Raw genomic sequence first — 25,780 nt, forward strand, 5'->3', positions numbered from 1 at the left:
GGTGCCTCTTTGCCCGCCGGAGGTTCGCAGCTTAAGCAATGTAATGACCAGACGTTAGTTATTGTTTACCTGTATCACCATATAGAGGTAGCTCTGGGAGTTCCCTTGCTACAAGCTTTTGTAACTTTGTTCAAGTTTGCTATGTACTTGTGCAGCAGTGCTTAGAAAAATAAAACATTAATAGAATTTTTAGCTTGGAGCCTTCGAGACCTGCACAGATGGACAATAAGTCCCCTTTTTTTCCCTTTGGAATAAAATAAGTAAGATCCTGGCACTTCATGTTGTTTTTAATCTGCTTTATGCATGACTTTTTCTTTGTTTTTTGATCTGCTTGTTATAGTATAAATAGGAGAGAACACACAAAGGTGTTTATTGTATTCTTGTATGCAAATATCTTTGCTTATGTTGTCATCTTTCTTTTGCTTCATTCTCCACAGGACCTCCTTATAGCCCAACAGACTCCCTGAGAGCCTCCTGGACACGGCTGAAACACAGCAGGGATCTGTCTTATGGTGCTTCCAACTTGTATAATGCATCAGATTTGGATCTGAATCGGTCGCTTGGAATCCACACATTCATTGAAAACATTGTTAGTTTTGTAAGTGGAGGTGTGGGAACTTCCCCAGGTTTTAAAGAGCCCGAAGAAAACATGTCCTCCAACCCCCAGGCTACCATCATCGCCATGGAGCAGCAGCAGCTTAGGTCTGAGGTAAGCAGCGGGGGTTCTTGGAAGTATTTAGTCCAGTCAACTACAAGGGCAGAAACCTTTCACTTGAAGGCTTGCATTTATACACTTGTTCTGCTGTATGGAGAAAGTCATCGGCCTAGAAATTCAGTGGCCTGCGCCACCAGTTTGCGCCCAAAGAGGGCTTTTGCGCCTCTGGCCACAACCACCGCGATATTTAGCGGGGCGCTAATGGCGGCGTTAGCCTGTAGCGCTGCGCCGCCACCGATGACGTCATCGGTGTGCACAGCGCCCCGCTACCGCCCCGAGCACCATATTAGGTCGCAGCCGCCTCTTCCGCGCCGGCCGCAAACAGCGACCGGTACACAGGGGCCTACCTGTGGCGGTAGTGGGCCGAATTAAGGTGGAGGTGCGGCCGGCCGGTTTTTCGGCGGCCGCCTGCCCGCACCTCCGTCCCCGGCCTCAAACCCCCCCCCCCCCGCGGCATTGCCGGCTGTTTCCCGAGAGCCCGGCACTTCTCCTTGGTGCCGGGCTCATTTGCCGGCACTCGCGAGCGGGGATCGCACTGTTGCAGGCACCTCCCCCTTAACAGTGGGAGGAAGGCCTGCAGTACCGCAGCCTGCCGTGCCGCAGCGGGTGGCGCTGCGGCACTTTGCGCGCCGATATTCAGTTTCAGCGCCCCAAGCGGGGCACCGAAACCCTTGTTTAGCGGCCGGCTTCCACTTGGGGCGCTGAAACTGAATATCCCGATGGCGCAAGTGGCTCAGCGCGCAGCGGTAATTCCGGCGAGCTGGGCGCCCCAAACTGAATTTTTAGCCCATAGAATCATAGAGGTTTACGGCACAGAAGGAGGTCATTCGACCCATCGTGTCTGCTGACAAAAAAGAGCTATCTAGCCTAATCCCACTTTCCAGCTCTTGGTCCGTAGCCCTGTAGGTTACGGCACTTCAGGTGCATATCCAAGTACTTGGTAAATGCGATGAGGGTTTCTGCCTCTACCACCCTTTCAGCCAGTGAGTTCCAGACCCCCACCACCCTCTGGGTGAAAAAAGTTCTCCTCACTCCCCTCTAATCCTTCTACCAATTACTTTAAATCCTTGGTTGAGGAAAAAGGAAGACCTATCTGAAGCTTTGGTATGGAAGGTGACATCGCCGGAACAGATGCAATGGCGTCTGAGAAACGAAGAATGGAATAGTCACAGAATCATAGAAATTTACAGTGGGAGGAAGTGTAGTCAAGGTAGCTCTGGGAGTTGGTGGGCTTATAGTGGATGTTGGTCGATGGTCTATTCCCAGAAATGGAGACCAAGAAGTCAGCAAAGGGAAGAGTCTGAAATGGACCATGTGAAGGCAAGGGAACGTTGGAAATTGGAAGCAAGGTTGATGAAATTTTCCAGTTCGGAGCAAGAGCAGGAAACGGCACCGATCTAGTCATCAAAGTACTGGAAAAAGAGGCGAGGGAGGGGACCTGAGTAGAACTGGAACAGAGTGTTCCACATATCCCATGAAAAGGTAGCCGTAGCTAGGGCCCATACGGGTTCCCATAGCAACACCTTTTATTTGGAGAAAGTGAGTGGAGTCAAAGGAGAAGTTGTTCAATGTGAGAACAAGTTCAACCAGGTGGAGGAGGGTAGTGGTCTATGGGGACTCCGTTCAAGGAAAGAGCGGAGAGTCCGCAGGCCATCCTGGTGGGGGATGGAGGTGTAGAGGGATTGGATGTCCATGGTGAAAAGGAGAAGGTTAGGGCCAGGAAACTGGAAACCAAGTGGCGGAGGGCATCGGAAGAGTCGCCAAGAGGTAATGATGAGCCTATATGAAGGGGAGTGGGTGTTGGGGGTGATTGGAGGAGTGGACCTGGATGTCGCGGAGGGAACGGTCCTATCGGAATGCTGGGGGGGACAAGGGGAAGATGTGTTTGGTGGTGGCATCACACTGTAGGTGGCGGAAACGCCAGAGGATGACCCATTAAATGTGGAGGCTGGTGGGATGGAAGGTGAGGACAAGGGGAACCCTATCATGGTGCTGGGAGGGAGGGTGAGGGCAGAAGTACGGGAAACGGAACGGACACTGTCGAGGGCCCTGTCAGCTACCTCTAACGTGATCCCACCACCAAACACATCTTCCCCCTCCCTCCCTACTGTCCAGAACCCCAAACGCTCCTTCTAGGTGAAGCAGCGGTTTACTTGTACTACTTTCAGTTTAGTGTACTGTATTCGCTGCTCACGGTGCGGTCTCCTCTATACTAGGGAGACCAAACACACATTGGGCGACCACTTTGCGGAACACCTTTGTTCGGTGCACAAGTGTGACCCCGAGCTTCTGGTCGCCTGTCACTTTTTAATTCTCCGCTCCACTCCCTCTCTGACCTCTGCCTCTTACACTGATCCAACAAAGCTCAATGTAAGCTCTAGGAACAGCACCACCTCATTCTATTAAGTCCAGAAGGATGCAAAGTGCCTAACATCGACTATAACCTCTGCCCCTGTTTTTTCGGACGGCAGCTGTTGATGATTCTGCTATTCCCACTTACACCTCCTCTCGACCCATCTTTTGTTTCTTTACTTGTCCCAATACCCATCTCCTTTTGCCTTGTACAATCATACCTTTTGTCTTTTAGTATCTCCTGCCTTCCATCCTTTCACAGACCGTCCTTTTTGTTATTTCCTACCCTCCCCGCATTCCCTACCTCTACATTTGCTTAAAACCTGTTATATCTCTTGACGTTTTCCAGTTCTGATGAAAGGTCATCAACCTGAAACGTTAACTCTGTTTCTCTCTCCACAGATGCTGCCTGACCTGAGTATTTCCAGCATTTTCTGTTTTTATTTCAGATAACCACCATCCGCAGTATTTTGCTTTTGTAGCTGTGGGAGCCATGGGTTTATACTCATTTCAAACATAGAAACATAGAAGATAGGAGCAGGAGTAGGCCATTTGGCCCCTCAAGCCTGCTCCACCATTCAATGAGATCATGGCTGATCATCCAAATTCAGTACCCTGTCCCTGCTTTCTCCCCATATCCCTTGATCCCTTTAGCCGTAAGAAATATATCTAACTCCTTCTTGAATATATTTAATGAATTGGCCTCTACTGCCTTCTGTGGTAGAGAATTCCACAGGTTCACCACTCTCTGGGTGAAGAAATTCCTCCTCATCTCTGTCCTAAATGGCTTACCCCTTATCCTTAGACTGTGACCCCTGGTTCTGGACTCCCCCGGTCATCGGGAACATCCTTCCTGCATCTAGTCTGTCTAGTCCTGTTAGAATTTTATACGTTTCAATGCGATCCCCTCTCATTCTTCTAAACTCCAATCGACCCAATCTCTCCTCATACGCCATTCCTGCCATCCCAAGTATCAGCCTGGTGAATCTTTGCTGCACTCCCTCCATGGCAAGAACATCCTTCCTCAGATAAGGCGACCAAAACTGCACACAATACTCAAGATGTGGTCTCGCCAAGGCCCTGTACAACTGCAGCAAGACATCCATGCTCCTGTACTCGAATCCTCTCGCTACGAAGGCCAACATACCATTTGCCGCCTTAACCGCCTGCTGCACCTGCATGCTTACCTTCAGCGATTGGTGCACAAGGACACCCAGGTCTCGTTGCACTTCCCCTTCTCCCAATCTATTGCCATTCAGATAATCTGCCTTCCTGTTTTTGACACCAAAGTGGATAACCTCGCATTTATCCACGTTAAATTGCTTCTGCCCAATCACCCAACCTGTCCAAATCATACTGGAGTTTCTCTGCATCCTCCTCACAGCACACACGCCCACCCAGCTTTGTGTTGTCTGCAAACTTTCCCGCATTATCTGTTTTTATTCCTCATTTGAGGTAAAGGATTGAATTGAATGAGTATGACATTCTGCAAGTAATACTTTCTGTTTAACACTTTTTAGCTTCGCCTGGCAGCACTTCATCAAATCCTGGTGTTGCTCTCTGGAATGGAGGAGAAGGGCAGCCAGTCAGCAGGAAGTAATTGCCTGGCTTCATGGTTCCACTCTGCATCTTTGCTCACTTCAGTCCGATTACAGTTCCTGGCAGGATGCTTTGGCCTGGGCACAGTAGGCACTGCAGGAATCAAAGGAGAAAGTGTTCAACTGCATCACTATCAGGTACTCGCCAAGTGGAATCATCCGATCGACTGTGTTTTGTGGGGAGAGATGGGGGGCGGAGAATAATCTGAAATTCCAAGCCTGTGGTTGTATAACAAGGCTCCAGTTTACTGAAGTACCTTTTATTTTAAGAATCCTGTTTTAAAAGGGTAAGGGGATCCATGGAAACACCACACAAAACCAGTCACACACAACTCCCAAATAGACCCTTTTCTTGGTATTCTAAATTTCATTATATTAATGGACTTTGACATAATACAGGAAACTTTGTGCTATCCGGCACCGACGGGACCGAGCTGTTGCCGTCCCATCAAAACTGCCGGACAAACCAGCGCTAATGTTGAAACATACGGAGATTTTGAGCTCCGTATCTGGCAACAAACCCTGTTGCTTAGCAACAGCTTCTAAACAGTCGGCCGTACCTTGCAAGCGTCTCTGCAGCTTAGCAAGAGCTTCAGCGAGACCTTGCAGAGCCTGACTGGTGGGGAAAAAAAAAGCAACGAAAAGAAAAAACACCTAACGAAACGGCTCCTGATTTTTGCCGGTGGATTGAGCATTCCGGACAGTTAACCTCCGGATAAACCAAAGTTTCCTGTAGCTCATGTACTGCATATCTGTTACATTTTCAATGTTCTTCTATGTTAAAGGTGCTATATAAATACAAACTATTATTTAAGGATTTTCATTTTTAGTCACTACCACCTTCTTGGATGTAGAAATTATTCCAAATCAGATTTTGCAGAAAATTGCTATATTTGCCAACCCACGTGTTTTCCTGAAATCTTACAAGCTTTGATTCTGTGGAGGGGTGTCTCCACCCCCTGTAAATCCCCCTCCCCAGTTGGGACAAAGTTGGATCTGTCCTTCAGGCCTTCACTCCATGAAATCAAAACCTGGGTTGGCTTTGCATTCCCAGCACTTGCCCAACTGAAGGAGCTGACCTGGGGATGGGGTTGGCAGGGGCAGGGAAATTGCTCCCCCAATGTTATTAATGGGGATGCAATGCATTCAGATCGGTGTGACTGGTGGGTAGCTCTCTGCTAATGTGAGAGGTGGAACCCACCAGTGAAAGACAGCTTTGTATTTATATAAAAAAAAATAAAAAAAATCCTGATGGCTGAGCATCACTTGATATTATGGGGAAAGTATTTTCAACACTGCCGTAAGTATAGAAGCTCAGTACTGTAAGGAGTAGCATGTAATGTCATTGTCAGGCTACTGCCTTGATCCAGCAGCTCCCAGATGTTGTATGCTGGGCTGTAGTTGGGTTGGGAAAATGGCAAATTCAAGCCCCTCTAGTGGGACTTGAACTCATGATCCTCTGACTCAAAGAATAGAGTGCTACTACTGAGCCATGGCTGAATAATTCTGTAAATAACTGAATACAAAAACCCTACTTGTTCAAGAAGAGTATAGGGGCAGATTTTGCTGTCCTTCCTGAGTGCAGCGAATACAGGAAAATTGGGCAGGGGGGACTGCATACCTGTAAGGGAACCCACCCGATACACCCCCTCCCCCAAGTCTAACCTTATTCCATCTCCCATGGCTTTGCACATACAAGCCAATTGTAGTTTTCAGTTGAAGTAGGGCTTAGAGGCCAGTGGCTAATAGGAGCAGGGTACACAGATAGAATTCAGTCCCAAATTTATAGATGTACATTCTGTCCTTATTTCTCTAGTTGATTTATAAATTCCTCTTTGTCCACACTTCTGATGATAAACTGCCTCTGTAAACTTACTGCATTGTAATTATACCCTCTTACAAGTGGTGGCAGTGCAGCAGCTCCACTGGGGATAGGGTGTAATTACAGTTTGACACATTTCCATTGGCAGTTTCCATTCTAAATGTAGACAAATTAGTCTATAATGGAAAAAGGTGACAGGAAGTGTGCACAGGTGTAAGATTTTTTAAAATATATTACATATTCTTAAATATGTTGTGAAATTAAAGTTTATGAAAGTGTCGGCCATAGCTGTTGGTAGCATTCTAGCCTCTGAGTCAGAAGGTTGTGGGTTTGATTCCCAAGACTTGAGCACAAAAATCTAGGCTGTCACTCCAGTGCAGTGCTGAGAGAGTGCTACATTGTCAGAGGTGCCGCCTTTCAGATGAGACATTAAACTGATGCCCCGTCTGCCCCCTCGGGTGGTCATAAAAGGCCCCATGGCACTATTTCAAATAAGAGCAGAGGAGTTCTTCCCGGTATCCTGACCAATATTTATCCCTCCACTAACATCACCAATAAACAGATTATCTGGCCATATCTCATTGCTGTTTGTGGGAGCTTGCTGTGCGCAAATTGGCTGCTGCATTTCCCTACATTACAACAGTGACTAAACTTCAAAAAGTACTTCACTGGCTGTACATCGCTTTGGGATGTTCGGAGGTTGTGAAAAGCACTGTAGAAATTTAAGTCTTCCTTTAAATTCCGGTATGTTTGTAAATATTAATGATATTTGGGTGTAGTGTGCGGAGATGATTGATCATTTACAGGACTTACTAATTTGATCATTTAGGATGGCATCAGGGCTGCCAGGAGAAACATTCAGATGGATATCCAGGCTGCGGTTCATAAGATCTACCAGCAGCTGTCGGCCACCCTAGAGCGGGCTTTGCAGGCAAACAAGCACCACGTTGGTAAGGAGCTGAGGTGTAGCATCAAAACTGGGAGTTGAGACACTGATGGTTATAGAGTTCACTTAAAAAGTGTCAGCTGTCATCATCTTTTCATTTTCCTCCTCCTCTTACATCGCCATTATGTTTTAGAAAGGTGTATAAAGCCAGAAACTGAATGCAAAGCACATCAATGAATAATGTTAGCAAGAGATTTGTAGAATATACTTGCAATATTGCTGGTCTGCAATAGAATTTTGTTCAGTATCCAAGTTCTGTATTCTATTCTATTCAACTAGCTTCTATTTCTGACCCTTCTAAAAGCTAATGGTTGCATTTCATTCTTGCTGTACTAAGAGCCAGCTACTTGATCTTCAGAATATTTCCCATTCCCCAAGATACAGCTGTAAAATGTGCTCAAGCGTGAATTCAGCATTACAAGCATTTTTTTAAAGCTGTAATGCGTATGTACAACTTTTAATGGTCGCTGAAGAATGTAAAACCATTCATGTTACAGCTGTATTTTTGTTTTGCTTAAGAATAATCACCGTTAACACAAGTCAAAGTCATGTAAACTGAAATCTAAGGGTGTGTTTGATGGCACATTCATCAGTTATGCTTGATTCAGCTATGCTATTCTGTAAAATCGTGGCTGAAGTATTGAAAAAATGGTTTTCTGAATAGGATTGCATCTTTAATAACTAGAATAATGAAATGCAATGAAAATACTGGTGTAACGTATACATGAAATATACTACAGGTCCGTCGACTCTAAAGGGAAAAGATAGTTATTATTTTATAGTGCAGCCCTTCATTGGAACTAAAGCTGGGAGATGAGCAAGACCTGTTATAGGATGGAACAAAATGGAGGGGATTTTCTATACTGAAACTCCTGATATGTGTCCCTTTTTCCTCAGCTGAAGTTTCTCATTGTTGGGTGGACAGGGCTCTTGATCATAACCATAGTGCCTCTGCTATCTCCCTCCTCTCCTCACAAAACTGACTGGGTCCCTCTTATCCTTAACTACCATCCCACAAGCCTCCTGTTTTCCTGATTGCTTCCATCTATAATGTGACACTTTCCTGTGCAAAACTTGTCCGTTTGTGTCTTCTGTCCAGGGTCCCAAACACTCCTTTCATGTGAGGCAGCAATTTAGACGTTTTCTACAATCTGGAACACAGTATTCGCTCTTTCAGTACAGTCCCCTCCACACTGACTGGCCTAATCCAGATTGGATCACCTCTTCACTGAACTTTCCATAGCTTGTGGCTTCAACTCAGCAATTTTAGATCATATGTCATTGTCCTCCCCCATTTTCCCATTCACCTTCCTCATCATTTGCTTTCACTTTGGATTCCCTCCCCCCCCCCCCACTACTTGTTTTTCTAATGCCTTGTACTACCTACTCGGCTGTTTTTTTCACTCCCCTTTATGCCTAATGCCTTTTTGGTGCTTGAATGCCAGGCAGCACATTTTCACCTCTTTCCAAATTTTTAAAATACTTACTCAGAAGCTATTAAACTCATTAACTGCCTTTTTGTGATTTAATAGTTAGTAGACCTGACTCTAAACTGTTGTATTTTCATTTTGTTCAATTCTAGAAATGTAGCTCACTTAACTCTCAATTTCCAATTTTCTGCTGTGTATATGAAGTATTTTCTGTCTGGATTTAATAAGGAGTTCACTTTTTTTTAAAGTTAGTCCCCGGTATGTTGCCTGGACACATTACTTTTTCTCTCTGTCCCACCCTGTTGATAGAATTACTGGGTTTGGTGAAGAAAAAATAGCTACTATTTAAATGCAATCCTTTTTCTTTCCTTCCCTCCTCCCTTTCTTCCCCCTATAAACATGTGCACATTAGTGAAACTTGTATTACCACCTGATTATTTTTGTGCTATATCTTTATCAGGACAATTTCATTTCCTTTTCTTACTAATCTTTCTCCTTCCTGATTTGTTCTACTTCCACACACACACACAAGATGTTCCCATCATATACAGGAAACTTTGGTTTATCCGGAGGTTGTATGTCCGGAATACTCGATCTAACGGCAAAATTCAGGAACCGTTTTCTATAAGTATTTTTAGTTCTTGTTCTTTTTTTTCCCCCAGTCAGGCACTGCAAGGTCTGTAGCTATAGCAACAGCTTCAGCTAGAGACGCTTGCAGCTGCCTCTTTAGAAGCTGTTGCTAAGCAACAGTGTTTGTTGTCAGATACGGAGATGAAAACCTCCGTATGCTTCAACATTAACTTTGTATGTCCGGCAGTTTTGATAGATCGGCAACACGCCGGTCCCGTCGGTGCCGGATATAACAAAGTTTCCTGTATGTAGGAAAACACTTATCTAGAAATCCATGTCACTGTACTGCTATTCTGGTCAGTTGATCCTCCCTTTCCCCACTCTGGCAAGGGAGTGACTAGTTGCACATTGTGATCCACGGCTTCATTTCTTTGTTATGCTAGAAGATGCATTGCTTTCTCCCCATCAGCGAGAGCCACATAATAGCGCGCAAACCTAAAACTTCAGCCAGTACTAGGTCAGAAAGAGAAATGAGGATCAGCGAGGTGGTGGCTTTGCATGTAACTTTGTTCTTGAATGGCTACTGAAATATGTCTGCACACTGGTCCAATTTATCTATCCCCTACCCTCTAACCCCATTACACCTGAACACTGCTCTTGGTCTTGACTTCCTGTGTGAAACGCCGCGAAAGATGAACTAGTTCTTTACATTTTTACAATAGAGTACAATGCAAAAGCTTTTTTCAATATATAGAGTGCAAATATTTTAAAAGTACTCTGGCTATCATTGTTGCATTATTTATTAAAACATGTATTTGTATTTGTCAGTATTGTTAAAAATACATCTTATTATTTTTATTCCTGTTTTCAGGAGCCCAACAGCGCCTTTTGCTGGTTACAGTATTCGCACTCAGCGTGCGTTACCAGCCAGTGGATGTCTCTTTGGCAATCTCCAGTGGTTTGTTGAATGTATTATCCCAATTGTGTGGTACTGACACTATACTAGGACAGCCGCTGCAGTTGATGCAAAAGCCCGGTGTGTCTCAGCTCAGCACAGCATTGAAGGTTGCCAGCACTAGATTGCTTCAGATTTTAGCCATCACCACAGGGTAAGCATAAGTTTCAACTTTCTATCAGTAACTACTTTGGTACAGTGATATCATGATTACATTGAGAGACGAACATGAGATCTAGCCTGCTGCTAATGGCTGTGCCATGAGCGTTCATTCAAACCACATTGTTCTGCATCAATTCCAAAAATTTATACTGACATTTTAATTTATTTTCCTGAATACTTGGTTTCGTAAAAACCAAGTACTGTACTGTGTAATTCTGATAGATACATTTACATTAAAAGCAGCGGAATGGGGTTTAGTTAGCTAAAATGCAGTTGGTGTTAAAGCAGGAATGGTATCTATATGAAGGTAGGTGAGCAACATAGTGTGGAACGGTGATTGTACTATATATACTGTACACGTGAAGTTTGCAGAGCCACAAAGATCATTTCAGCAGCATTGAGTAACAATTTACCCATCTTTATCGAGAATAACCTGAAATATATTGCTGCAAATATGTGAGGGGTAACTTTAACCTGATCTTCCCGCCAGGATACTGACTGGATCGGGTAGGCTGCCGATTTAACACCCTGTCTGATTTTACTCCATTGTAATCAGTGGAGTGTAAAATCAGGTGTACTGTGAAACGGCTCTCCAATCCGACAAGCCCTGTTCTCGCCGGGGGTGAGGCAGGGGTTATAATTGCCCCCGTGATGCTGTTTGTAATTTGAATGCATTAGCTGTGAAACATTTAAGGACCCACTAATGGCATTGCTCACCGTAAGTTCGAGGATGCATTGTTTTATAATGGCCGGAGTATTGTACCATATATTGCACAATACATAATTCTGCTGTTGAGGTGAAACTTTGTTTAAGAGGACCATACCTCAAAGACTTGCTGTAAATCAGCAACTTCGAAGTTAATTGTTGGTGAAAGAGGTTTGCCGATTGGGAGTTGCTTGTAAATTTCTGGCTCACGATCAGAAGCAACTAGAACAAAAGCAAAATACTGCAGATGCTGGAAATCTGAAATAAAAACAGAAAATGCTGGAAATACCCAGCAGGTCAGGCAGCATCTGTGGAGAGAGAAACAGAGTTAACGTTTCAGGTCGATGACCCTTCGTCAGAACTGGAATGTGCTTATCAAAGTGACCAGTTTCAGTACTGGGAAATTGAATATTTTCCCACAATTTTTGTCTCCACACCAGGTACTCATGTCATTGCCGTATTAGATCTATAGTAAGGCTTGTTCTTCATTACCAGGTGCCCTTAGCCAATCACTGGATTAAACCAGTACTTCCATCATATGTCACAAGAGTTATAATCTCCCTTTCAAGTGTTTTAAATGTCATACCTTAGCCGGAACATTGGCCATGAGATTTCCTCATACAGGAAACTTTCGTTTAACCGCAGGTTCAAAGTCCGGAAAGCTCTATCTACCGGCAAAATTCAGGAGCCGCTTTTCTATAAGTTTTTTTTAACTTTTTGAAGCTGTTGCTAAGCAACAGGGTTTGTTGATTCACACGGAGCTGAAAAGCTCTCTGTTTTAACATTGGAGTTGTTTTATACGACAGCTTTGATCTAACGGCACCAGGTCAGTGCCGGATACCAGAAAGTTTCCTGTACTTGGCAAGTGTGAGTGGATCATGCCCTCCGATCGTCAATGTATTTATCATCAGGAAGAATGTTCCTCAGGCCATGTGTATTTTTGCTTTGGTTCCATCTCCAGATTTGGTGTCAACCATTTTGTTACCTTGAAGGGCATGACGGGTATCTGAAATTTTTCCCTTTAAACATAGCACCTTTGTATCCCAAGTTTACTTTGACTTCTCATCTCTAACTGGTAAAACCCCCATCAGAGGCCATCTATGATCTTTGAGAGAAACATCACCTGAAAATCCAAAGCCTACCATCTGTTCCACCATCTTGAGCTGTCAATGGCCTGTCTTTGTCCCTTGTCTCTGGTACCATCTTACCTGTCGGTGCTTTATCCAGCACCATTTAGGAAGAAGAAAAATTTGTTGGAATCAACTGACTCACCCAAGACTACTACAAAGGATTCCATGGTCTGCTCCAGCACTGCATTCAGGAAAGTTCAGTCCAGCATTGTTCACCAGGAGGGTCCATGAGGGTCCCAGGGCCAGGCAACAGATGTAAAAATCAACCTCTTCCTAACTTTTCAAATTCCACCCCGCAGAATCCTGAAGTCTGGTCGGGACCTTCTGCCTTACGACCTCCATCAGTAACTAGATGGCCCCAATGCCTGAAGCCCCTAGCTATACGCCTGAGAGGCCTGCAGATTGGCCCAGACCTGCTGCCCCTTCCACCAGTGCTCAGCCCTTCTAGGGGTGGGTGTGCGATGGGGGAGTGGGGGTGACCCTGGGCCTCGTACATGGGCCTGGAACAGGAAAACATGGGATCTTGGGACTGGATAGGAGCAGCACACTAAGTTTCCTGCTCTTGTCTAGTGCTGGGAAGGACAGGAAAATCTGCTCTTGTATTTCTAGCTTTCAATGTAGTCACAATAGGTTTGAATGAAGAAGGCCCTTCAATCTGTTTGATTTCATCATTACAGAATAACCAACCTTCACGTCTTCCCATTACTATATTTAGCTGTTCTTAAATGAGTCTAACGTCCTGGCCTCAACCGTCCTTCCTGACAACATGTTCCAGTTTCTGATTGCCCTTTAAATAAATATTCCTGCCATTTGACCTTGTGAAACCTAAGCCAGTCCTCACTTGTCTGCCCTGCCATATATGAAAGTATTGTTTCTGGTTTATTCTGAGATGTTAAGCATCTCATACACAAGTATGTTGTATACCCCTAGAAGGTAACCTCTGAGACGGTTCTTTTCAAGGTGGGCAAGTTCAAGCTCTAAGTCCTTCTAGCTCTTCTCTTTGACACTGTACATCAGCCTCATAGGGACATGTGAATGTACAGGACTAGAAACTAATATGGTCCATTTGGCCAGTCTGTGTTTAGGAAATGTATCCTACGATACCTCATTTCTCTCTCTCAATTTTTTGCCAGGTACTTATCCAACTTGCCCTTGAATTTGCTGATGTAGTCAGCACTCACTCCTTCCCTTAATTGTCCATTCCACACATTTACCACCTTCTACATAAATAGTTAAATATAAACCATCTTTTCAGTGTCTCTTTTCTAAGTTTGATGAAGCTATGCACTTTTGTAGAATCTGTGACTACGTTGAGCATATTGATGTTTATTGATGTCTACTATACCCTTTAGGATTTTGAATACTTTAAGGTCACCATAAACCTTCTCGTCAGTGTAAACATTCCTAACATCTGTAGATTCTCCTTATAACTGACGTACCTAATCAGTTAAGCTGCCCTTTGCTACAACATCCGCAATGCCTAGATGTCTTTCTATTAATTGTACGCAGTACTTCAGATGGGGTCAGACCAGCACTCTATACAGATTTGGAATCACTTCCTGAGAATTGTGCTCTATTCCTCTGGTTATATAACCCAAGATCCTATTTGCTGTTTTTACTGCTGCCACACTGTGCTGATGGCTTCAGCAATCTATCGACCAGTACCCCCAAACGCCTTTCTTGTGTCCCTTAGAATAATACCGCTTGCCATATATTGCCACGGTTTTATTATCCTTTCCCAATCTTGTCACTTGTCATTTGTCTACATGAAATGACATCTGTCACTCCTAGGCCTAGCTCCCCAATCTATCCAGGCATTGCTGTATTTAATCAGCCTGTGCCCAGTTGTTTGTAGTCTCTCCCAGTTTGGAATTGTCTGAGTTTTGATCCTGTTCCCTCCCATCAAGCCATGCTGTTTCCCTCTTGTGGTCATATTTTTCTTCAGTTGCTTCATCATTCCTTCGGAAAGCTGTCTGGTACTTTACTGACAATGGATGTCAAGCTGACTCGCCTATCATTCCCTTGGCTATCCCTTTGTCTCTTTATAGATGGGTGTGATTTTTCCACTTTTTTCCAATCTTCATGCGCAGTCTCCATCTCCAAAAATTACCTAAAGACACCTGCTAGAACATGGCCATTTCATTAGCTTCTTCCTTAAGTGCCATAAGATGGGATCTGTCTGAACCCTAGGCCTTGACTGGCTTGAGTGCCTTCAGCCTCTCCATCATGTCTTTGTCACTTGTGTCTATATTTCTTGGAAGAATACCGCCATAGAAATTCTACCAAACAGTAGGAAGGCTGCCTGAGGTTTCCACCTGATCACAGATACAGAATTATTTTAGAATACTTGCAATTCTTTGAACACTTGATGTAATGTCCCCTACATGCCTGTTTGTAACACATATATTTATAAAACCCTTTCACATAATCTTCCCAGCAATTTCAGTCTCCTTTTCTATTTTGGCTCTTCTGACTGGTTTCTTATACTCCCTCACCTTGTTCTTCGACTCATTCCTGTGCTTTGATCTATGTGTGACTTTGGACTTGATGAGAGCTGTTTTGTGTCCTTACTCCTGCAGTACTTCCCTCGCCCCCCCATCAGTCTCCCTTTTTTCTACGACACTTCTTTCCCAATGGTATGTGGGTACTTTGCATTTACTAGTGTATTCCTGGTATCCCCTTTTTCATCTGTAATCCCTCTCCCTGCCCCTTCTAAAATTCTGGTCCAATCTATCTCCTCAGCTCAATCTTATTTCTTCAAAATCCACTTTCAGAATATTGAGAATTTGTGGAGCACAGAGTGAGTCTAATGCTAAACTCTATCATCATGTGGTCACTATTTCCTGGTTATCACATGGTATCTAGACTAAAGTCGTCTTTCCCCTTGTAGTTTCCTTAATCATTTGGGTAATGTAACAGTCCATAATGGTCAGAGCATGTTTACTTTCCTGTTAAAATCCTCTCAATTTATTCCTGGTAAAATGAAGTCTCTCCTCTTTCCTCCCCCCCCCCCCCCCCCAAAACCCATATATCCATTATTTCAGTATAACATTTCAGATCTAATGTCTCCTCTTGACCTGGTGTCATCATAACACTCCTTTAACAATAAGTCCTCTTTAACATAAAGCATTAGCAAACCTGCTAGTTTATTCTTTCTATCCCTGTAAATTTAGCCTCCCACTCTTGCTCGCCTTTGCACTGTTTCTAGGATCTAAATAGACCCCTTTTATTGTGGTGAGCTGGACTGTACCCAGCAGTTCAGGTGCAGCCTGATCAGGGCACAGTCAGCTTCAGCATGATCTCTGGGTATTTTAACACAACTGATTAATTCAGCATCCTATTTGTTTTGTTTTGTTGCTACCTCTTATTGTTTAGACATGGCAAGCTAACTCTAGCTCTGTTTTAACCTCCCTCTTTTAGCAAGCTCAATCCCACCATGGAGTGCATTTACCTCCTATGTTTATTTCCAGTTTACAGCACCTTGCAATTTATCCATTTCAATTAAATTTGCCATTAGTCAGCCCAAGTGCAAAGCCTGTCGAGCTTCCTTGTGACTCCTATTTCACAGCAGCCTCTGCCCCCAAGCTTGGTGTCATCTGCAAATTTGTGATAATCCCATGTTGAATCAAACCTGAATTCAGAGACCCTGACACATTATGGCATTGTATTTCCACTGGCTGTTGTGCCAAGTGCGTTTATATAATCCCCCATTCAAGAAGAGGTCTTTGCAGTTCATCTGCACAAATAATCTTCTCGTCACTTTTCTCTCCTTTCCAATCGCATTGTATCCTGATTTGTATTGAGATACAGTTCCACTGATGCCAGCTATTCTCCAGTGCTTTTCCCAGTTGGGTACTCTAAGTGTGATCTTAGACAGTGAAACATAGAAACATAGAAGATAGGAGCAGGAGCAGGCCATTCGGCCCCTCGAGCCTGCTCCGCCATTCAATGAGATCATCGCTGATCATCCAAACTCAGTACCCTGTCCCTGCCTTCTCCCCATATCCCTTAAGCCTTAAGAAATATATCCAACTCCTTCTTGAATATATTTAATGAATTGGCCTCAACTGCCTTCTGTGGCAGAGAATTCCACAGGTTCACCACTCTCTGGGTGAAGAAATTCCTCCTCATCTCTGTCCTAAATGGCTTACCCCTTATCCTTAGACTGTGACCCCTGGTTCTGGACTCCCCGGCCATCGGGAACATCCTTCCTGCATCTAGTCTGTCTAGTCCTGTTAGAATTTTATAAGTTTCAATGAGATCCCCTCTCATTCTTCTAAACTCCAGCGAGTACAAGCCCAATCGACCCAATCTCTCCTCATACGTCATTCCTGCCATCCCAGGTATCAGCCTGGTGAATCTTCGCTGAACTCCCTCCATGGCAAGAACATCCTTCCTCAAATAAGGCGACCAAAACTGCACACAATACTCCAGGTGTGGTCTCACCAAGGCCCTGTACAACTGCAGCAAGACATCCTTGTTCCTGTACTCGATGTTTAGAGGCTCTGTAACCTGTTGGGAGAGAGGGCAACGTAGCCAAATCCAATCCAGTTCCTCACTCAACAGATACATGTGCATCTATCCAGCTAGAGATCAGGAGTAGCACCGTGGATATTTTACTTCTCTTCTCTTCCCCCTGCCCTCCCCCCCACCCCTTCCCAGATCACAACCTGTAGCATTTTACCAAAGTATTTGAAAATTAACTCTGACTGCAGATTGAACCCAGGACTGCCTTGATGGTATGACTCTGTATTGCACTGAGCAGTGTGATTACCAATTGAACATCCAAATAACTTCGTATCCAGCAGTTGACGTTTACCTGTTTTTTTTTGTGCTTTATTCTTACAGAACCTATGCAGACAAGCTGAGCCCTAAGGTTGTTCAGTCTCTATTAGACCTGCTGTGCAGTCAACTGAAGAACCTACTGTCACAGGCCGGAGTGCAGCTGACACCCTTGCATGGAGATGGAGACAACAAATTAGATGAGACTGGTGAAACGGAGGATACCAAAGATTTTAGAGGTAAGGAAACATATCTAATCTAGCATCATGTATTTAAAAAATTGTCGGGTTTAAAGCAGGGGAGCCTCCAGGGCAGCAGTTCTCATTGTGCAGCCAATGGGCCAATTCCAGTACTCTGATTGGATGTGATCCGACACGCGATTTTTCTGTCCCGTGGTGCTAGAGCTGCCTTCTGACATCATGGCCCTGAAATGACCCAAGACCTTGATGCCTTTCAGCTGTCCCACTAGCTCTCCTATGTTTGGTGAGATCTTACCTAGAGGCTGTAAAGCTGCTTCTGTGTGTGGAGACTGCAATAAAAAAAATGACTGCTATGTAGAGATTCTCCCAAAATCCAGAGCGTTAGTGAAACCTCCCGGTACATCTAGCGGGCCTGTCTGATTGCAATCTCTTGGCAGCACTATATCTGTAACTTTTGGCTCCACTGTTTTTTTTTTGCTTGCTTGAGAGAAAGCAACAAGAATGCTGTGGAGGTGGAGCTTTCCCAGATTCCACCGTGCCAGTAAAGTGGTTTTGATTAATTCTGTGGATTCTAGGGTAAGCCCTGCCTCTGTAGTGTTCAATTTCTCCTTCAGCCAGCCAGCTGGGATTAAAGCACAGATGGGTTGTTCCCTGCAACTGTGTGATAGCTATGCTTACAGATTTGTTCCCTTCAATAAGAATTTTAAAAATTACGATGACTTCTGTTTTGTACCAAATTTAAAAAAAAGGAAGACTTGCACTTGTTTAGCGCCTTTCACGACCTCAGGACGTCCCAAAGCGCTTAAAAGCTAATGAGGTACTTTTGAAGTGTAGTCACTGTTGTAATGTAGGAAACACGGCAGTCAATTGCGCACAGCAAGCTCCCACAAACAGCAATGAGGAGATAATCCGATAATCTGTGTTTGTTATGTTGATTGAGGGATACATTTTGGCCAGGACATCTGCTCTGCTTCGAAATAGTGCCATGGGATCTTTTACGTCCACCTGAGAGAGCGCAGACGGGGCCTCGGTTTAGCATCTGAACCGAAAGTCTGCACCTCCGACAGTGCAGCACTGCATTGGAGTGTCAGCCTACATTTTTGTGCTCAAGTCTCTGGAGTGGGACTTGAACAAGGTTCCCTTCTGGAGCTCCCGCGCAGCTGGCTCACCGCGGCGCGGAATTTTGAATGGGCTGTGCAGCCCAAAAAATAATTGGAGGAAACATTGGACTTGAACCCACAACCTTCTGACTCGGGTGAGAGTGCTACCCACTGAGCCACGACTGACACTTGGGGAGAATATTAATTAAGATAATGTTGAAATTAATTCATAAATTCATAGACTACAAGCGAAAGCCATTTGGCTTTTCATTGCCTGGGCTGGCACTAATTCTTCAGTGGAGTTATTTACTGTAATCCCATTTCTCTGCTCTTTCCCCATATCAAATAAGTGTTATTTAACTGAAATCTCTGTTTTGTTTTTCAGCTATTCTTCGAAAGCAGCACACAGCAGAGCTGCAGCTGGGGGATTTTCTTGTTTTCCTGCGGAGAGTTGTTTCCTCAAAAGCTATTCAGTCAAAAATGGCCTCGCCTAAATGGACTGAAGTGCTACTTAATATTGCTGCTCAAAAATATTTTTCCGGTACGGAACTCCTCTGACAAAACTCCTGAAGAATTGAATTAATGTGTGGTGTGATAATGTATTTTGAGAAGTTTAGCAAATAGTCTGGGCTACTCCAGTACTCTGTAGCAATGGAGGTAATTGTAACTGCTAGATCAAATGGAGGCTTGTAATTGCTTGCACGTTTTAATCTGCAGATCAATTTTTTAAAGGTTTTTTATCCATAACAAAATGCACCTGGTGTATGACGCATGTATGCCAGACATGGGACTTTTTTTTAAAGAAATGGTAAATCGGACGATACACTGTTCTATAATTACAGGAGTATTATACCATGTAGTACACACACTACTATTCTGCCACAAAGGTGAAGCTGATTTTATGGGGACTTGTCCCTTTGGCTAGGAAGTCTAATTGCTCCAAATTCGACACAGTTTGAGACGACTGAGGTTAACTGCTGCTTGGTCAGGGAGCTTTGCAGATTGGAATGTTAGTTTCAGGTTTCAGTGCAAAAACATTTAAAGATTGTTCTGCACCTTTCAACGAGACGTCTGGAGTGTGACAGCTAGGCACATTGATGTACTGCTTTTAATATATTAAAGGTATTGCCAGAATCTTTAACAAAAATCTTTTCCCTGTTCCTAAAAATGATTTTATGTTCTTGAGTAGCATCTTTTGTAATGAGTGTTTTTCCTTTTTGTCAGCCTGGGTTTACTCTTCAGTCTGTGGCAGGTGTCTGCATTTGAACAATGACAAAAACCCTACAACGTAGGCCACAAACTAGAAGCCATTCACCCCAGAATTTTTTTAACCTTTTTATTGTCTGCCTTTCTGCCACAAGGTGGTGACGTTTTTCAACAAAGAAACTCTCTCTACTTTTACTTATGCCCTCTCAAAAAAAAAAAAAAAAAATAGTTTGGGTTATTGGTGATAGTCAGTCAATGTGAAGAAACCATTGTGCGCTCCGACTGAACAGTAACTCGCCATTCAATTGTATTGCTCGATAAGCCTCATCCTACAAAAGTGATGCGTGTTTCTTCACACTAGCCAATCATAATACTCTGCGGGGATATCTGATGGCAGTATTGTATTTTGTTGGGCAGGTGTGCCACTGGTTGGGAACCTGAGAACCAGACTGCTTGCCCTTCACGTTCTGGAAGCAGTGTTGCCTGCCTGCGAGTCAAGTGTAGAAGACGATCAAATGATACAGGTAAAGAAATTGCTTTTAGGAATTCTCCTTATAGTAGTAACAAAATTTGTTCTAAATGCGTCTGTTGCACATATTACAAGATTTCAAGTACAGGTAGACTATCCCTTATCCGCAATTCGAAAACCTCTGAAAACCGAAAGTTTTTTCGTGGAGCGTAACTAGAGTATTTATGGTCTATATTTATCCCACTATTTAATTTACCAAATTATTACTGTACAAATAAACTGTAATACTATTTATAGTCTTTATTTATCCCACTCAGTGTGAATATTCATAAGGTTCGCTGCAGAAATATTGATGTGTTTGCTTACGGGGTGCTGCCCAGACCCCCGCTAGGGTGTTACATACTGATTCTGAATACCATTCTGAAATCCGAAAAATTCCGAATTCCGAAAAACATCTGGTCCCAAGGGTTTCGGATAAGGGATAGTGCACCTGTACTGAAAGATGATAAATCCACTTGTACTTAAAGCTGTCTGATCAATAACAGCAAAAATCTGTTAATATTGCCGATAGACAAATTTGCTTAGTGTTTAATTACAGGAAGACTTATTCGGTATGCTGGATTAGCTAAATTTCAGCTACTGTTTGCCGTGTGCACATGTCCTGTCTATCGCCTACTTTGTTTTGTGGTTCTAGGTTGTGGAGCACCTCTTCCTGCTCATCTCTGACTGCATGTGGGAGGCCCCAATTGCTCAGGCCAAACATACCATTCAAGTCAAGGAGAAAGAGCAAGAGATGAAATTACAGGTACCGCGACCTGTATATTTTAATGATTATGAAATATAGTGGTGCTTGCCTTCTAGCCTATCAAATTATTGGTGTGTTTTCAAATCAATTGGATGGCAGAAATGAGACTAGATTTCATAATGAAAACCATCCCATGGAAAATTAGGAGCACGTTAAGGAAGTAAATGTGGCGAAAGGGCAAAGGAAATGGGACTAAATGGATAGCTCTCTGAGCTGGTATGGGTGTGATGGGCTGAATGAGTGATCTGTGTGCTACAATTCTGAGATTCTAAATTGAGAGATTTGGAGGAAAGAATGTTGAATCTATGCTGCTCATACACACCATCTAATGGCTGGGTATAAAAGAGCATTAAAGGAGGACGATACATCGGAGAGTGCAGTACTGCAGTGAAGCGTCAGCTTAGATTGTGAATTGGCAGCATATACTGAAACCCGAGAATAGTCAGCAAGTAGTATGGAGTTTAGGGGGAAACTAGAGAGGGCAGGAATAATTTAGGAAAATAGAGGGAATAGAAGAAGGCATAGAAGTAACACAAAACCAATGTGGAAACATTATCAGAAAATCAAGGGCCTCCATATATGTTTAGAGTTACATGGGTAAACAATTATTGAACTAATTGTAAGCATTTTACAATCCACTTGGATGTCAACTTCAACCTCCTAAGAGTTGGGCACTACAGCCCCAACAGGGAACAGGGGCGACTATCACTGGCCAGGAAATACGGGAAACGCGGAGGCCCTGCCGAATTTAACGGCAGGTCCTCATTTGAATTTTTTAACTTCAATTGCCGCTCGATAGCCAGACAGATTGATGGCTGATTGGCTGCCTGGCGCTGGAGCAAGGCAATCGAATATCGAGGGTCGTTGTGGGGAGGGCTCAAATTGTGGGAGGGAAGAAAGGGATACTGTGGAGGGGGTGAGAAAGGGAGACCGCGAGATGGCGCGGGGGGGGGGGGGGCGGTGAGAGGAGGCTTGAGGGAAAGAGACTGTGAGGGGGAGGGAAGACTGTGGGGGTGGAGAAAGGGAGACCACAAAACGGCCCCTGTTAGACCGGAAGTCGGAGCATTTGAGCCAGGTTGGGGGTTGTTTCCCATTTTTAAGAATTTAACCCCTGCCCCCTGTCCTACATGTTGATATGGCTTGAATTGTGTGAACCTGTTGTACAAAAAAAAGCTTTACATTGTGAAATTCAATGGCCAGGAAATGATGTATAATGTACAATTGTATTTTACTGTGGCAGACTTGTTTTATGATTTTTTGTTGCAACTACGATAGAAGCAGGGAGAAGTAGAAGAAGAAGATGAAAATCTTCCGATCCAGGAGGTGTCCTTTGATCCTGAGAAAACCCAGTGCTGTGTGGTGGAGAATGGACAGGTTCTGACCCATGGTAGTGGTGGAAAGGGCTATGGTTTAGCATCAACTGGAATCGCTTCTGGATGCTATCAGTGGAAGGTATATCTATAATTAAATGCAGAATATGTAAAACATTTGAATTAAGAGCAGATAGTTTTGAATTCGGAGTCTCCATTTAAACTTGATCCAGTTTAACAAACTGTCTTTTTGTTTGAATGTTTCAAGAATATCATACAAATACTTAAAAACATTTGCTTCTTAGTTCTATATAGTAAAAGAAAATCGAGGTAATGAGGGCACCTGTGTTGGAGTATCTCGCTGGCCTGTGCATGATTTCAACCATCGGACTACCTCAGATATGTGGCTGTACAGAGCTTACAGTGGTAATCTGTACCACAATGGTGAACAGACACTGACTCTCTTTAGCTTCACTCAAGGAGACTACATAACATGTGTGTTGGATCTGGAAGCTAGGACCATCTCATTTGGGAAAAATGGAGAGGTAAACCAATCGAAATGCTCTTTGTGTATGTAAACCCCATAACAAAATTATACCAATAAAAGCAATTTAGTGTAGACATTCTCCAATATCCATGCATAGGAGATAGGAGCAGACCAAGAAAGACTACGAAAAATTCAAAAATGGTTTTAGAATGCATGTACGTAAATGCACAAAGTGTGAGTAAGGTTGGTGAGCTACGAGCACAATTAGCCGTCTGGCAATATGATGATGTAGCAATAACGGAAACGTGGCTTAAAAACGGTGAGGACTGGGCACTTGATATTCACGGGTACAAGGTGTTCAGAAAAGATAGAGAAAGAAAAAGGGAGGTGAGGTGGCAGTGCTGATTAAGGAAGACTTTGTAGTGTTGGAAAGGGAGGATGTTCTTGAGGGGACAAGGACAGAATCCACTTGGTTAGAGTTGAGGAGCAAAAAGGGTATGATCACACTATTGGGAGTATTCTATAGGCCTCCAAATAGTGAGAGGGTTGTAGAGGAGCAAATCTACAGGGAAATCGCAGAGATATGCAAGAGCTATAGAGTGGTGATATTGGGGGACTTTAATTACCCAAATATCGATTGGGATAATGCTAGGGTAAAGGGAAAGGAGGGGGAGGAATTTCTGAAATGTGTTCAGGAGAATTTCCTTGACGAGTATGTTCTAGGCCCAACTTGGAAGGAGGCATAATAACAGAAAATGCTGGAAAAACTCAGCAGGCCAGGCAACATCCGTGGAGCGAAATAGTCAACGTTTCAGGTCGAAACCCTTTGTGGACCAGGCGAGCCAATGAGAGAAGGGAATCCCCCTTCATACTTCTGTCAAAAGTATGAATGGGGATCACTGAAAAAAGACATCAAAACATTAAATAATTTTTTTTTAAACCATCACGTTTTTAAACTGAGTTAAAATTACATTAAATTAAATATTTTAAACAAAAATTTAATTTTTTGAAAAAATATTAGTTTTTTACGGTGCTAAAAATAAACTTTTTTAAGTAGTTTTAAATTATAAATGAGTGGAAAATAATTTGTTTTACTTTTTTTAAACTCTTATGCTGGTACAAGCAGGCCTTATACCTGCTTTTACCAGGCGTAAGATTTTTAAGTGATTTCAGTGGGCGGAGGTTCTGCAGAAAGCAGAACTCTTTCCCCCCCACCGTAGAGGCCCTTCTCCAGGGCAGGCCTCCGATCTGTCAAGAGGATTGTTGACAGATCGGAAAAGCCAGTTTTCAGCGCATGCGCTTCGCATGCCTGAAACCGGCATTTCTGGTGTCCCTATGGGTGGATCGGAAAATACGGGCCAGTGTCCGTGGATAGTGGAGCAGATGAGACGTTTATGTTGAAGGGGGAGCATCGAGACGATGAGCACTTGGTTATCTGTCAGTTCCAAGTATTAATGTGGTATTGGGCTTTCTTGCAGTTGGCCACCATGGGAATGAATGATCAATTGAGACACGACATTTATTTTAAAGTGCAATATTTTTGAAATATAAAGAATTAAAGAGATGAGAATTGGAACGAAAACCAAGAGCAGGGAGCTGTGCTTTCAGGGAATGCTGGTTGGAGAAAGGGCTACAACACTGAGGACATGATTCTCTGCCAGCACTTCGTGCGACTGCAGCTCCCTGGGCACACTTGAATGTTTAATACCAAAGTAAAGAAAATTTCAAGCAATTTTCCGACCATTGGTAATTTTTATGCTGATTTTCTGTCTTGCGGTAAATCTCAGTTTAGACATTTACTGCCATTTAACTATTCACTGTGCGCCTGTCTAATTGTAGCTCCACTGGAGATTGCTTGGGGAAAAAGTTCACAGTAATTTTGCTGTTTTCATTGATGATTAAGATATATCCATTTAGTTAGTATTCTATTCTAAATATATTATCTTCCTTCTAGGAGCCCAAACTAGCTTTTGAAGATGTGGATGCAACTGAATTATACCCTTGTGTAATGTTCTATAGCAGCAACCCTGGTGAAAAGGTAAAGAAATTGTTTATACACTGGTAGATCTCCTGTGGGGTTGCTCACAACGAGTCGGAGGATATGCTGCATTTTTAGAATGATCGAAGGGTTCTACCACGAAACAGAATATTTCAAGTTGCTTTTATATTGAGTGCTATGACCAAAGTCAGTGACATTGCTGAAGCGTAAGCTCTGTTTTCCTCTCCCTCTCTCTCTCTCTCTCTCTCTCTCTCTCTCTCTCTCTCTCTCTCTCTCTCTCACACAACAGATGCTGCCTGACTTGCTGAGTGTTTACAGCATTTTCTGTTTTTATTTCAGATTTCCAGCAGCATTTTGCTTTTGTTATAGTTGGAGCAAATGATTTAATGTAAAAGCTCCCACCTAACAGATGATCACTCTCCTCAGGCAGAAGTTGTTGCTCAATCCATTTCCAGCACAGATTCTGCAGGCTGCAAGTCTTTCCAGCAAAGTCTCCATCCAGTGTCCCCTCATTGGAAAAACACTCACCATTACCGAATGCTTCTGTCATCTGTACTTCACCTGCCATCTATTCCATCAACACGTGTGCCGTTTATACTGTCACACCTTTGTTCTCAGAATCGGACCACGATGAGCCCCAACACCAGCAGCACCAACAACAACACCAACCTTCTCCACAATCACCTCATGCTGCACAAGACACAGGGCATCAGCACCTGAGCACATTGCTGCCCGGGAGGCCAGGGATAGTTAACTTTACGCTGTACACCCATATGGCTGCCACATGATGCGCCAGGTTGGCATCACCCCACAGCAACACCATAAAGCATCCCTACAATGATCAAGCCATTTCTTTCACACTCATCACCATTGTGGGGGGTACCGCTATGTCTCACCATTCACTGCAACTCACCTAAGCCACTTCCAAAGGTGCACATAAATCTGTCCAAGACCGGAAAGTGTTGAAAATAAAGATTTTTATGTGTGACACCACATTAACAGAAACTTTACATAAACATTGGATAAAACACCCAAG

At 43.5% G+C, this 25,780-nt stretch overlaps 1 protein-coding gene across 4 annotated transcripts in view; it reads left to right on the plus strand.

Moving 5' to 3' along the window:
- herc1 (HECT and RLD domain containing E3 ubiquitin protein ligase family member 1) overlaps positions 1–25,780 on the plus strand; it is a 251,209-nt gene that overhangs the window by 129,177 nt on the left and 96,252 nt on the right. For all 4 annotated transcript variants that reach the window (XM_085972042.1, XM_085972044.1, XM_085972043.1 and 1 more), the window contains exons 26-36: positions 438–709; positions 4,588–4,803; positions 7,317–7,437; positions 10,305–10,542; positions 17,235–17,407; positions 18,854–19,009; positions 20,092–20,198; positions 20,838–20,948; positions 22,224–22,400; positions 22,564–22,803; positions 24,700–24,783. In XM_085972042.1, the coding sequence (XP_085828168.1) occupies positions 438–709; positions 4,588–4,803; positions 7,317–7,437; positions 10,305–10,542; positions 17,235–17,407; positions 18,854–19,009; positions 20,092–20,198; positions 20,838–20,948; positions 22,224–22,400; positions 22,564–22,803; positions 24,700–24,783 (1,895 nt within the window). The remainder of the gene's footprint in view (positions 1–437; positions 710–4,587; positions 4,804–7,316; positions 7,438–10,304; positions 10,543–17,234; positions 17,408–18,853; positions 19,010–20,091; positions 20,199–20,837; positions 20,949–22,223; positions 22,401–22,563; positions 22,804–24,699; positions 24,784–25,780) is intronic.

The sequence above is a fragment of the Somniosus microcephalus genome, chromosome 32, assembly GCF_052327205.1.
Source record: "Somniosus microcephalus isolate GS21.2 chromosome 32, FLI_Smic_1.0, whole genome shotgun sequence".
Lineage (NCBI taxonomy): Eukaryota > Metazoa > Chordata > Chondrichthyes > Squaliformes > Somniosidae > Somniosus > Somniosus microcephalus.